General features: G+C 39.1%; 1 protein-coding gene across 1 annotated transcript; it reads left to right on the top strand.

The window, feature by feature from the left end:
- The first annotated feature begins 1,632 nt into the window (after window positions 1–1,632).
- On the top strand, window positions 1,633–13,123 carry LOC142917381 (speckle-type POZ protein-like). The gene is made up of 9 exons (XM_076062028.1): window positions 1,633–1,746; window positions 2,309–2,430; window positions 2,613–2,764; window positions 5,973–6,100; window positions 6,884–7,061; window positions 8,471–8,526; window positions 8,959–9,081; window positions 10,102–10,247; window positions 10,410–13,123. The coding sequence occupies exons 1-9, from the start codon at window positions 1,669–1,671 to the stop codon at window positions 10,441–10,443; spliced, it is 1,017 nt and encodes a 338-aa protein (XP_075918143.1). The 5' UTR covers window positions 1,633–1,668; the 3' UTR covers window positions 10,444–13,123.
- The last annotated feature ends 437 nt before the right edge of the window (window positions 13,124–13,560 follow it).

Raw genomic sequence — 13,560 nt, 5'->3', positions numbered from 1 at the left:
TCTCTGTCGGTCTCTCTGAGTCTCTGTGGGTCTCTGTGTGTCTCTGTCAGTCTCTATGTGTCCCTGTGGGTCTCTGTGGGTCTCTGGTGGCCGGGCCTGCTGTTGGCCACCCACTGCTCGTGTGCTGTGCCAGCCTTCATGGACGCTGTTACTCGCCAACAGCAATTGCCTCAACAGTCTGTTATTTCAAGTTTCATTTCAAGCTTTCATGTATTAGGTATAGCCCTGTGACATGGGAATCAATAGTGGTCACCCACCTAAGTTCATTATAAATGTGGGAGCATTATACGCATTAGTTCGCTATCACGACATACAGTACCCTGGTGTCTACAAACTAAGTTGCCTCTGTGGTAGTAGTTACATTGGAGAAACCAAACGCCATGTCTCGGACCGCATTCGTGAACAGAAAGCAGACCTTAAACACGGTAGGACCAACACCTCGGCCATGGCAGATCACTGTTATAATTCAGTAGGCTCACATGACATTGATTTCTCCAAGACAGAGGTTCTTTGCAATCCATCTGGCTACCATGAGAGATTTGTTCATGAGGCCATCCACATATACAAACACAGAGACAATTTCAACCTAGAAGATGGACTCTGGCTTAGCAATCATTGGAAGGATTTGATAAACCATTTCAGGTCTTAATTGATTGTTCACGCTTACGGTGGCTTTCAGACAGCATAAATTAATTTTTCGTCTCCCCCCTCCTCTTTTCAGAACATAGATGGACTCTTGATTTAAAGCTTTCGTGACTGCAGTAATTCATATTCTTAGCTCTTTCGGTAAAGTCACGTTGAAGGGAAACAATAAAACAATAAAATATATATAAAACACAATATATATTTTATTATTTTATTGTTTCCCTTCAACGTGACTTTACCGAAAGAGCTAAGAATATGAATTACTGCAGTAACGAAAGCTTTAAATCAAAACATCAACAGGCTGATGTGCCACATCTCCTCCTTCAAGAAGTCTCACAGCCCTGCGATGTTGTGTCCACACAACCCAAACTACGGAGTGCCTGGTGGTAAACCGCTGTGCTGTAGCCTGCGCCCCTCCAGTGGAGGAGGAACAGTAAAACCTCGCTGATGCTCTCCTGAAGCACTCCTGTGCGCAACAATCATTGAGACTAGTTGCACGTGCATCGATTGTAAAACCCCGTTCCGTTTCAGGAAGTGGGGACAGTTGGTGCCGTGTGCTCGTTTCACGTCGGAGTGCCACTAAAGGCGCAGGTCCCACTCCTGAGTGATCGGTTACGCGACTCTCTTTTGCACGAATAATCAATCTCTTGCGATTTTATTTAATTATTTAAATCTTCCGTGACTGCAGCGATTCATATTCTTTGTTCTTTCGGTAAAGTCACCATGTAGAAGGGAAACAATAAAATAATAAAAAATATAAAACAATAAAATTCTTACGACGTTTCGACCGCAACACAAGCAATCATCGTCAGGTGTGAAAACCACAGCAAGAACATTTAACTCGTAATCACTTACATGTTAATATCGCCTGATGATGTCACTTACATGTTAATATCGCCTGATGATGTCACTTCCCTCTTAATGTTGACTGATGATGTCACTTCCTGCTTAATGTCACCTCATGATGTCCCTTCCCTCTTAATGTCACCTGATGATGTCACTTCCCTCGCATTCAATGCAAACATGTCCAGGGCCCCGAGCCCCCCACCTCCGTCTGAAATGTCCAATGCGCCCATCGCAGAAAGCTGGTGCTACACACAGGTAACTTGTTCCCCTGTGGCCAATCACATTCAACGGGTCTCCATCTTGTGCCGGTCAAAGTATGCGCAAGGCTAATGCATTTAACTTTTACACGTTTTTTGTTCGTCGCAAAGCGATCCATAATGGTTTCATAATTATGTGTAAGTGCAATTATGGATTATCATTGTACAGGCTATTTTTGTACATCAGATTGCAAAGTTCATAGAATTGCACTAACAACATTATACTAGATAATTGTCTCTGATTTTGACTGGTAGTGTATTTTTACAAAAGGGGCAGCAGTTTTTATCAAATAAAAAAAATAAAAAGGCCTTTTATTGCACACTCTAATCTATGACATGTTGAGACTTGTGTTAACGCTGTGCAGTAATGAACATGCAAGGTAATCCCAGAACACTAATAAGACCCTTTCATTTACAGTAATGTTTCTTTCCTTATAGACAGTTTGTGTTTTTGAGCACAATATTCAGATGTGTGGGTGAAATACTTCAGGGTTTGTCAATGGTCATGTATTTATGGTAATGAATGAGCTTTATAGCTGTTATGTGCTCGTGTATTTCAGGTTAAGGTGGTAAAGTTCTCTTATATGTGGACCATCAACAATTTCAGCTTCTGTCTTGAAGAAATGGGCCAAGTTCTCAAGAGTTCTACATTTTCAGCAGGCACCAATGATACATTGAAATGGTACAGTAAATTCTGGCTATTTTATGACATTAAAAAAAATCACAATGCTCACGGAGGTGCTTTACTAGAACAATTTTGCATAGTGCATGTTTTAGTTCATACTATATTGTTTTAGTAATGTAGTCTGCGCGTACATACACACCTAATATTAACGACCATGTCTTGTTCATATGTTCAATCAGGTGCCTACGCATAAACCCCGAGGGTTTTGACGAAGAGAGCAAAGATTACCTATCGTTGTACTTGTTATTGGTCAGCTGTCCCAAGAGTGAAGTCTACGCCAAGTTCAAGATTTCTATTCTTAATGCCAAGGGAGAGGAAACCAAGGCTATGGGTGAAACTACTTGTATTAAAGTATCAATTCACGTCATATGTGTATTTGGTAACAGGATTATGTCATAATCAGCCATTATTTATCGACTGCTTGAAACATTGTATAAACCTTACGAACACCATCCCTCATCCTTCACATGAGCTGATCTAATATCTCCTTGTCTACGTTTGACATCGTCTTGAGCATGTACTCTACTTTTCTTCCCATTCGACCACTAGTCTCATCCATCAACCATCCCATTTAGCGATGTGTCCTGTCCAAGCCCAATCTATATTTACAACAGTCAATATGATGTCTCTAATTTGCCGTTTTGATTTGACCAACGTGTTCCTCTTTCAGTTTCTCACTGTAATTCTCAACATACTTCTCTCCACGCTTTGTGTACTTTGTAGTTTTATTCCATTTGTCAGTGTTTCTATTTGTAATCAGTGTTTCATAGTAGGTAATATGCACTAGATTGGAATCTTTCATCCTGTAGCACATTGCAACTTTTCATTATCAAATTCATATTCCAAAAGTGATCTTGATCCTGTTCCACCTTCAGGAGTTTCCATTATGCATATTTTTTGTGTTTTCCATGATATTGACCCTCCAATAATAATAATAATTTTATTTTGCTTAGTGTACCTGGACATTGTCATTCACGGACATTTCTTTTCCTAGTTTTACAATCTTCACCATGTGTTATTCCATTGTAATTTATCAAGTGACGGCTTTATTTTTTCTGCTTGCACTCACTGTTTATTACAACTTCATTATTTTTGTTTGTATTCTCATCCATTTTTTTATTCATTTCTGGTGGTTTTACAAAGGTTGGCATTTTCATCCCATTTCACACTTCTCCTTTACCTTGCTTTAGTGGTTCATATTGTTTGTTTTATAATTGCCTTATTACTTTCAGGATACTCTTTCAATGCGCGATAACTATTTTAAGTGATGACATCCATACATTTACTGTGCTTTGCTAAGGCTATTAACATTTCTCTGAGAGTCTAAATCTATCTTTTTGTTTTAAACTTTCATGTTTTTTTCTTAGTATTTGCTTTGGTGTTGTCTTTGGTAATGTTAACATGTAACTCACGTCACACAACCATGTTTACAAAGACAAGCATTATTAATACACAAACACATTCACCTAATCCATATGAACTATATCTTCATACACTTAAATCCAGGTCTGATTTTCATCTACCTTGAAGTTAAAAGCTAAACTGAACTATTTTTATTTTACCAGGCAAGGCCCACTGAGCTACAGTGTGGGAAAAAAGTATTTGATGCCCTGCTGATTTTATACGTTTGCCCACTAACAAAGAAATGATCAGTCTTTAATTTTCATGGTAGGTTTATTTGAACAGTGAGAGACAGAATAACAACAACAAAATCCAGAAAAACGCATGTCAAAAATTGTATAAATTGATTGGCATTTTAATGAGGGAAATAAGTATTTGACTCCCTCTCAATCAGAAAGATTTCTGGCTCCCAGGTGTCTTTTATACAGGTAACGAGCTGAGATTAGGAGCACACTCTTAAAGGGAGTGCTCCTAATCTCAGCTTACCTGTATAACAGACACCTTTCCACAGAAGCAATCAATCAGATTCCAAACTCTCCACCATGGCCAAGACCAAAGAGCTCTCCAAGGATGGCAGGGACAAGATTGTAGACCTACACATGGCTGGAATGGGCTACAAGACCATTGCCAAGCAGCTTGGTGAGAAGGTGACAACAGTTGGTGCGATTATTCGCAAATGGAAGAAACACAAAAGAACTGTCAATCTCCCTCGGTCTGGGGCCCCATGCAAGATCTCACCTCGTGGGGTTGCAATGATCATGAGAACGGTGAGGAATCAGCCCAGAACTACACAGGAGGATCTTGTCAATGATCTCAATGCAGCTGGGACCATAGCCACCAAGAAAACAATTGGTAACACACTACGCCGTGAAGGACTGAAATCCTGCAGCGCCCGCAAGGTCCCCCTGCTCAAGAAAGCACATATACATGCCCGTCTGAAGCTTGCCAATGAACATCTGAGTGATTCAGAGGACAACTGGGTGAAAGTGTTGTGGTCAGATGAGACCAAAATGGACCTCTTTGGCATCAACTCAACTCGCCGTGTTTGGAGGAGGAGGAATGCTGCCTATGATGCCAAAAACACCATCCCCACTGTCAAACATGGAGGTGGAAACATTATGCTTTGGGGGTGTTTTTCTGCTAAGGGGACGGGACAACTTCACCGCATCAAAGGGAAAATGGACGGGGCCATGTGAGAACCTCCTTCCCTCAGCCAGGGCATTGAAAATGGGTCGTGTATGGGTATTCCAGCATGACAATAACCCAAAACACACGGCCAAGGCAACAAAGGAGTGGCTCAAGAAAAAGCACATTAAGGTCCTGGAGTGGCCTAGCCAGTCTTCAGACCTTAATCCCATAGAAAATATGTGGAGGGAGCTGAAGGTTCGAGTTGCCAAACGTCAGCCTCGAAACCTTAATGACTTGGAGAAGATCTGCAAAGAGGAGTGGGACAAAATCCCTCCTGAGATGTGTGCAAACCAGGTGGCCAACTACAAGAAACGTCTGACCTCTGTGATTGCCAACAAGGGTTTTGCCACCAAGTACTAGGTCATGTTTTGCAGAGGGGTAAAATATTTATTTCCCTCATTAAAATGCAAATCAATTTATAACATTTTTGACATGCGTTTTTCTGGATTTTGTTGTTATTCTGTCTCTCACTGTTCAAATAAACCTTATCATTAAAATGATAGACTGATCATTTCTTTGTCAGTGGGCAAACGTACAAAATCAGCAGGGGATCAAATACTTTTTTTTCCTCACTGTACATAGCTCTTTTTCAGAAGTGCCCTGGCCACAAACAATAGCCTAACGAGATGGCTTATTGTGTGGAAATGCATAGCAGCCAAATACTCTGGATTTTTATAAATATGGAGGGAAAAACCGGAAGACCTGGATAAAAATACATGCAAGCACAAGGAGAACATGCAGACTCCAAATATACAGGCATCAGGGTTGAGATCGAACCCATGACCTATATACCAGGCAAGGTAGTTGACTGCCACCGTGGCGCAGGGCTTTAGAATACATTGCTATCTTTACATTTTGAAAATATAATGAAGTTTTTTTCCCATTACATGAAATTACCACAGTTTATTGTAAGAACTGGTGAGTATTGTTTGAAACCTATTTTTTTACAGAGACCCCGCGAGCATACCGCTTTGTCCAAGGAAAAGACTGGGGATTTAAAAAATTCATTCGAAGAGATTTTTTGCTTGATGAATCTAATAGCTTGCTTCCAGATAACAAACTGACACTCTTTGGTGAAGTAAGTATGACATGCTGCGGCTAATGTGTAATTTTCTATTTTAGTCATTACAATTGCACAGTTGGAGTCAATATTCTACTTAATTGAAGATTGTAATAATTACTTTCCCTGTTCCATACAAGGAAATTGTTAACATGAGTTTTCCAAGCACTTTTTTCCTCCACTGGTGCTAGAGTTAACATAGCACAACAATTAAATAATCAAGCGTAATTTTTTTTAGGTTTTCTCCCTCTGGATAGTGTTTATATTTATACCTTGACATTTTTATAAACTAGAATGTCAGGTATTACATAAAGTGTTTTGTTTAAATGTCGCCACATGAATTCCTTTTCCTATTCTCGGACATCAGCCAGTTTGATGTAAATGTTTATTGTCCTTGGGGGGGTCCTTTTAATCACCAGATTAAATTTTTTTACCTTTAAAATCCTTTACAAAATACAAGCATTTTTGATAATGAAAGGAAGCACATCAAGGAGGGCTGTTCACTTCCTCTGTTGTTGTGCAGAACCCATAATTAGGGGCCTCACTACCTGTTGAAACTGTTTATACAGTGTAAAATAACTTGACAAAAATATAGAATGAAAATTGATTAATATGAAAAACATTTCACGGACCACTATTTTGGCATTATTCACAACACTTGTTCTGATATAGGATGTTTGTGCAGATTTGCTTGCTTGATTGAACCAAAGCCTACATCTTCATGCAAAATGTGAAGTTAAGTGAGGATTTGTAAAAAAAAATCATCAAATGCCTTCTCAAAGCTGGTTGATGTTTATGCAGGTTAGTGTGGGGCAGGATTCCGTGAACATTTCTGGTCAATCCAGCATGAGTACATTCAAAGTACCAGATTGCCGGCTGGCAGTTGACTTCGGGGAGATCTGGGACAATTCCCGCTTCACTGACTGCCTGCTTCGTGTTGGTGGCCAGGAGTTTAAAGCCCACAAGGCCGTATTGGCAGGTCTGTGCCACAACAAGCAACACATGCGTCGTTTAGTGTACAATAGAACCATATAATTAATGATACTGTAATTAGTTTGGGGTAATCAACTACAGCCATTTCCTGTTTTACACTGAATTTTATTAACTACCACTGGCAAATGCTTACGTCAATTTGTAATGCTTTTTGTTAAAGGATACATCAGTAAATATGTGTAATGAATTCAACTGAGTCACAGACGCACTTCTTCAACCAACACACGGGGTACTACCCCTTAACACATGAACAACCTATGGTGGTGGACCACCAGGCTATCTACACTAATTACACGGGAATTAGCTACGGCGGACCGGACCCTGGCCGGGGTCCGGGTCCACGTGTTGGTGACTCTTGTAGGACGTATATTCTTCAGGATGAACAACAGCAGCCGGTCCCTCTCAGGGACCCGGCTTTTATCCTCTGTGGCGAGGGTGGCTCCGCCCTTGGCCACGGCCACCTTCTGGAATCCTCTAGCGGGTTCCCGGCCCTGACACGTGACCACCCCTAGCCCCCACCTGGGGGCCCTGTGTACACTTTACCGGTCACGTGTCCTTCGTGGTCAAGTGCCATGGCCCTTGGTAACCCCATTCCCATGGCCAGCACTCTCACACCCTATCCTGTAGGGGTCGGCACCGCACGCAGAGCGTGGTGCCACTCAGCACTGTCAGACAGCGCTCACCATGCCCCTCTCGGGCCGGTACTGCACCCACATCCACGTGGTGCCCGCGATGTTAATACATCGCACGCCGTGCCTCTCTGTAGCCGGCATTACACAGTGACATTTGCGATGTCACTACATATATATAAATGTAATATTGTATTGTGAGAGATAAACATATTTAATAATCCTGTTGCTAAAGTTTTTATTCCGTTTTTATTTACTTCACTATATCATCGTTGTGCAGGAATTCATTTTTCACAATGCAGTTATTGTGTAGGTTTTGTGCCTCTAATTTGGACATTTATTTGTGTCCATGTTTGACAAATCTGTAATGGATATGCCATATGAAATAAAATATGGATCTGGATTTTACCTCTTTTGTATCTAGATTATTTGATCTTTAGATATAACATCTAAATGTGTCTGTACCACATTCCGGTGTTTTTCCAATTCACTGTACAGTAAAACCTTGAATTGCGAGTAACTTGGTCTGCAAGTGTTTTGCAAGACGAGCAAATTTTTTTAATAAATATTAATTTGATAAACGAGTGAGGTTTTGCAATACGAGTCGTACGTATACGCTTTGTCTGCCGAGCGTCACGTGATCACAACTGATATACGAGTGCTTTGATATACGAGTGCTTTGGATTACAAACACGTTTCCGGAACAAATTATTCTCGCAATCCAAGGTTTTACTGTATTTGTTAACAGTTGCTTTACCTTTTTCAGGTCGGTCACTTGTTTTTAATGCTATGTTTGAACATGAAATGGAAGAGAGCAAAAAGGTATCTTTAAATGCAATCTTAATACAGCACATTAATACTGTAATCATACATTTCCAAGGTGCATTTGTCACAATGGATCGGTTGATAAGTATCTCTTGAGAGTGCTGTCAAATGTTGAACTATTACCCTAGTAACTCTTTTGGCGCATTGCACATTTATTATCAAAAAGTATTCATTCCGAGGGAATGTTAGATTGTATTTTATAGCTATTTTATATTCAACATTTCACAGAAGGCCATTGCATGTGTGTCAAGAATGGATTTATTACGCGCAATAAATAGTCATCGGCAAGTTGAATACAACTTGAATGGAGCCACTTTACATGTGTTGTGTAGATATAAAGGATGTTTATTTTATTTAATTTAATGCTATATTTTCGTCTCCCAATATATGCCGAAGTTAATTTGAATATATTGTGTTGCTACCTTGCAGAATCGAGTGGAGATTAATGATGTGGAGCCTGACGTGTTCAAGGAAATGATGAGTTTTGTCTATACGGGAAGGGCTCCAAACCTGGAGAAGATGGCTGATGAGCTGCTGGCCGCTGCTGACAAGGTTACATGCTTAAAATATTAACATGAGATCGCACCACCTTGTGATGTATCGGTATGCAGTTGTAGGTCGCAAGTGAAATTAAAACAGCATTTAGGTATTTTCTAAAGCCCGTGTCACAAATAATATGAATAGCAAATGTATATGATGTAGACGTTCACATTCGTGCTTTCAGGTTTTGGAATTGATGTCCTGGGAGATGATTGAATTTTCAACAAAAAATATAAATTGTCATGCAATTTCACGATTGAATTGAATGTCAAACTGGTATTAGTCCATGCTAGAGGCTAGTACGTGTGCATTGAAGTGCATTCACATGCAGCATTTTTATCCTAAGTGCAACCATTTGGCTGTGTGTTCTTGTTTTGAGGGTTTTTTGTTAATCACATTAACAATTGATACAATTAGTAATAAAATAAAGGGAAGTGTTTTAAAAGATTGTTTGATGTGGCATGGCTGTATAGAAATAAATTGGAACAAATATACTTTTATTAAGGAAACGGATATCCTGCTGTTCCTGAAGATCTGCCAGATAATCAGTTAAGAGTCATTACTCTCCCTTCTGGAACATCATATTCAATAGTTCCTAAAGCGATTGTAATGAAATAAGAATACAAATCGTATAAAGTCGCATGTTCAAGCTTTGTTCATTAAAGTTTAATATTCTGCTAGAGTTGAAATATGGTGGCTTGCAGTTGCATTGTTTATCAGCTTAACCAAACTTTTTAAGCTCTTGGAAAACAACATCTCACCTCCTTTGTAATTTGCATGACTTTGTAACCAATATAATAAAGTTTAGGACAAGGACCCCTAATTATAGTAGAGATCAATAAATACATGACTTAAAACATAAATATGCTGAAAGGTTGATGCCATGTTTTAAGAAAATTCTCAAACATTTGACTGCTGTATACTGCGTTTATAAAGTAGTTCATGGGGTGAGGGAATGTTATACAAGCGAAATAGGTAGAGAAAATAGTGTTCTTAATACTGAAATTGCACTTTGTTTTTACTTTTCTCAAGTATGCATTAGAGAGGTTGAAGGTGATGTGCGAGGAGGCACTATGCACAAACTTGTCGGTGGAAAATGTTGCAGAGACTTTGATCTTGGCCGATTTGCACAGTGCAGAGCAGTTGAAGGCCCGGGCCATTGACTTCATAATAAACAGGCAAGTCTAGTGAGAGTGTGACTGTCACTGAGCTGCGTAACATTGATGATGCTTACATGGCAATTTGCATTACAGTCCCTTTTAATGGAGACTAACCGTTTGCCCCAATCCTTATAGACACTGCTTATTAGGAGCTCGCTTAACCCTGACTTGTACTTGCAGTCATGCGATGGACGTAATGGAGACGGCGGGCTGAAAGTCCATGGTTCTGTCTCGCCCTCACCTGGTTGCGGATGCTTTCCGTGCCTTGGCCACGGCCCAGTCTCCACAGCTGGGACCTCCATGCAAGCGTCTCAAACAGACTTAACGGTGGCAGGCAAAGAACATCTATGACCAGGAAAACTTGGGCTGCACGGTGCGGTTATTTACCTGTGGCCTCCATGCAAACAACCGTGAAGACTTTGCATCAGACTACCAACTTTCCTCTGCTTTGAAAATAATGTTAATTTAAGCAAATTTGTTTACTTTCACAAAAAGGTGGCCAAATTAACTTTACCATGTAATATAGTGCTACATCTATACATCTACAACTCTATAAACAAGTACATATGTAGAAAAAATGGAAAACTACAACCTAATAAACACCACGACATATCCCAATTGAGAGAGTGTAAAATAAAACGTTCGATGTGATTGTCCCTAGGTGGTAGGACAATTTGGTTCAATTGTTTAGTTAAGCAAAAACAGAATGGTCTAAAACCCTGCAATGTCTACCTTAACATGAAGGATGAGTATTCGTCCAGTGTCTGTGTACTCAAGGTTACAGATAGTGGTATAGGGAACAACCAGTTCTGAAAGATAAGAATGTGCCAAGCCATATAAGGCCTTAATTCAAGAGGTAAACTTTTCAGATTGATTTTTCATTGCACAGACAGCTTATGCATTGACTAGAACAGGAGTACTATGATTGCCGAGTTTGAAGACTGACAAAGATAATATTGCAGTCGTGTATCCTGCGTATAACAAAGCATGGATGGAGTGCTCGGTGTAAGAAAAGGCAAGGCACAGCATCAATTTGGTCACGTTACGCAGTTGATAACTTCACTTTTTTGCTTGTATGGGCTTTCATGTATGACCCAAAGATTTTTGACTTACAACAAAAGTAAATCTTACTTCCATCAATTTAGTAGTTTGTTTTCACGGAAACAAGATGTGCTGTTTTCTAAGTTTTGTTTCGTATTATATTGTAATGATTTGTTTTTATTATAAATTTAATCTATTACCAACTCGTAGCATCATGTCAACCCAGAGTTTTACGTGATTGGAAGGACCATAATTTTTGCATCAGCGCTGTTTTACGTAACCTCTCACTTAAAATTAAATTGTACATAAAATTGCATAAGCTTTGAAGGATTACACACATAGATTTGGAAGCACAGATTTAAATAATATTCAAAGCTGCAGGATATAATATGAAAGTACAACAAATGAGCAGTGTCATGGATTTGAGTCGATTTGAAGAATATTACAATCTAATGCAATGTGTTGGGATATGAACAAATGCAAACGACGAGAATGTTGGAGGTTTTTTTACGTGTTAAACGTACAAAACAAGTTGGATAATACATGCAAAATTAAGGATAGCCAGTGTTGTAAGCAGTCTATTTATTTTGTTATTTGTTTAATATTTTAGTTTCGTCCTTATATATATTTGATGCTAAAGATGTATATGGTACATTGCACTCTACCTATTCAATTAAAAACTGATTAGGTGATTCGGGGAAGTTATTTGTTGTCATGGTGAGAGTTAAAGCATTGAAATCTGATTGGGGTTCTAATCTGCAGCAAGTCTATGCTGTCATAAGTGAGTGTGACAAAAAAGCTTAGCAGAGTGCAGCCAGTGCAGTGCGGTGGACTAATTGACCTCTGAAATGTATCAGGCAGTTACCGATAATGTACTCTTCAAATTGTTGCCTTGTATGACTTCCGAAATTGAAAACACTTTGCGCCAAATGTAAATGTTTATTGGAAAATGGATATACTGTAACTGCCAAAAAATATATATAATTGCAGAAATAATAATATGGTCTTTGTAAAAAGTGTGTGTTTTGAAAAAGTGTGATTGCATGCAAGACAGTTTTGGGTTCTTCCCACGAGTTTTTTTGCATATTCAGAGATGAAAAATGTTAATTGGTTAAATTAAAAATTTTTGCTACAATTGTAATACAAAAATATAAACTTGAAGCTAGAAATGCTTTATAGTGCCCCAATGTTTGACCTTTTTATCTTTTTCCATTACAGATAATACTGTTTTGGATGTAATATAAATGTTTTGTAAGGCCCTTTTACAATGAATTGTCAGCAGATGATTGGAATTGCAAAATGAACCATTCTTGTATATTACGTGTTTTCTAAATTGATTTGCATTATAAATGGCAATATAAACCCTTTTCATGTGGTAAATATATTACCGTTATCTGATCTCTTCTAGAAATCAGTATTTGGATATAAGAAAAAAAGCTGCTTTTAGCTCTGCACCACTTATTCCACATTTTTTTCATTAAAATTGTTTTTGATAATGTTAATATTTTCATTTATGACATTTTGCAGTGTTACACTTTTTTTCGGTAAAGTCTCGTCGAAAGAAATTACTACACGACTTTACCCGAAAGAACCAAAGAGTCATTCCTGCAGTCACGAAAGCTTTGAATCTATTTTGCTGTGTATTTAAAAGTTGAATAAACATTAATGTACCTGGAAATATGTCCAGTTTAAGTTGTCATGTTCTTTACTCTGGGAATGTTACAGATATGTGGATATGTCAAATTTCAATTGACACCCAACAACAACATTTTAACAAGTTGTATTTTGGAGCCTTGCCACTTTTAAAGGCATGTTTACCATGTGTTGATAAACAGTTCACTGGAGAATTGTAATGTGTTCACTGTTCATCATTTACAGCGTTTTGTCAACCCACTGCTTAAACGAAGGCCTCACCACACCATGTCGGTCATTCTTCACCCACTGATGTTAACTGTGGCTGGGAATTGAACTGGTTGTTTCGTCAGTTTCCTAGTGCCACCACTCCATTCAATTACATCCTGTTTAATGTGTATTATTATAAGTGGCATTCTTACTCTTTGGTTCTATTCGGTAAAGTCACGTAGGTAAAAAAATTAAAACAACAAAAATCACGACGTTTCGGCCACAACACAAGCGGCCTTCAGGTGAAGGGACCAACCTGTCCAGCGGGCAGCGTTGGAGTGAAGAAAGCCAAGCGCTGGTCGCCTCCCTTTAAGCTGTGAGGGGGCAAACAGCAAACGCTCTGACAAAGGAAATTAGCATGAAACGCACCACTGACAAAGCTTGGAAT

The sequence above is a fragment of the Petromyzon marinus genome, unplaced genomic scaffold, assembly GCF_048934315.1.
Source record: "Petromyzon marinus isolate PM22_M1 ecotype Great Lakes invasive population unplaced genomic scaffold, UKy_Petmar_22M1.pri1.0 PM_G_Scaffold_47, whole genome shotgun sequence".
NCBI classification, from domain to species: domain Eukaryota; kingdom Metazoa; phylum Chordata; class Hyperoartia; order Petromyzontiformes; family Petromyzontidae; genus Petromyzon; species Petromyzon marinus.
The sequence above is the reverse complement of the archived record's forward strand: the minus strand, read 5'-3'. Positions and strand labels throughout refer to the sequence as shown.

Excerpts from the sequence above, each read along its gene's own strand:
- LOC142917381 (XM_076062028.1), top strand. The coding sequence starts at position 1,669 with ATGTCCAGGGCCCCGAGCCCCCCACCTCCGTCTGAAATGTCCAATGCG. Across the intron at positions 2,765-5,972 it reads AGAGGAAACCAAGGCTATGG|AGACCCCGCGAGCATACCGC; the intron begins GTGAAACTACTT and ends ATTTTTTTACAG. Across the intron at positions 9,082-10,101 it reads TGCTGGCCGCTGCTGACAAG|TATGCATTAGAGAGGTTGAA; the intron begins GTTACATGCTTA and ends ACTTTTCTCAAG.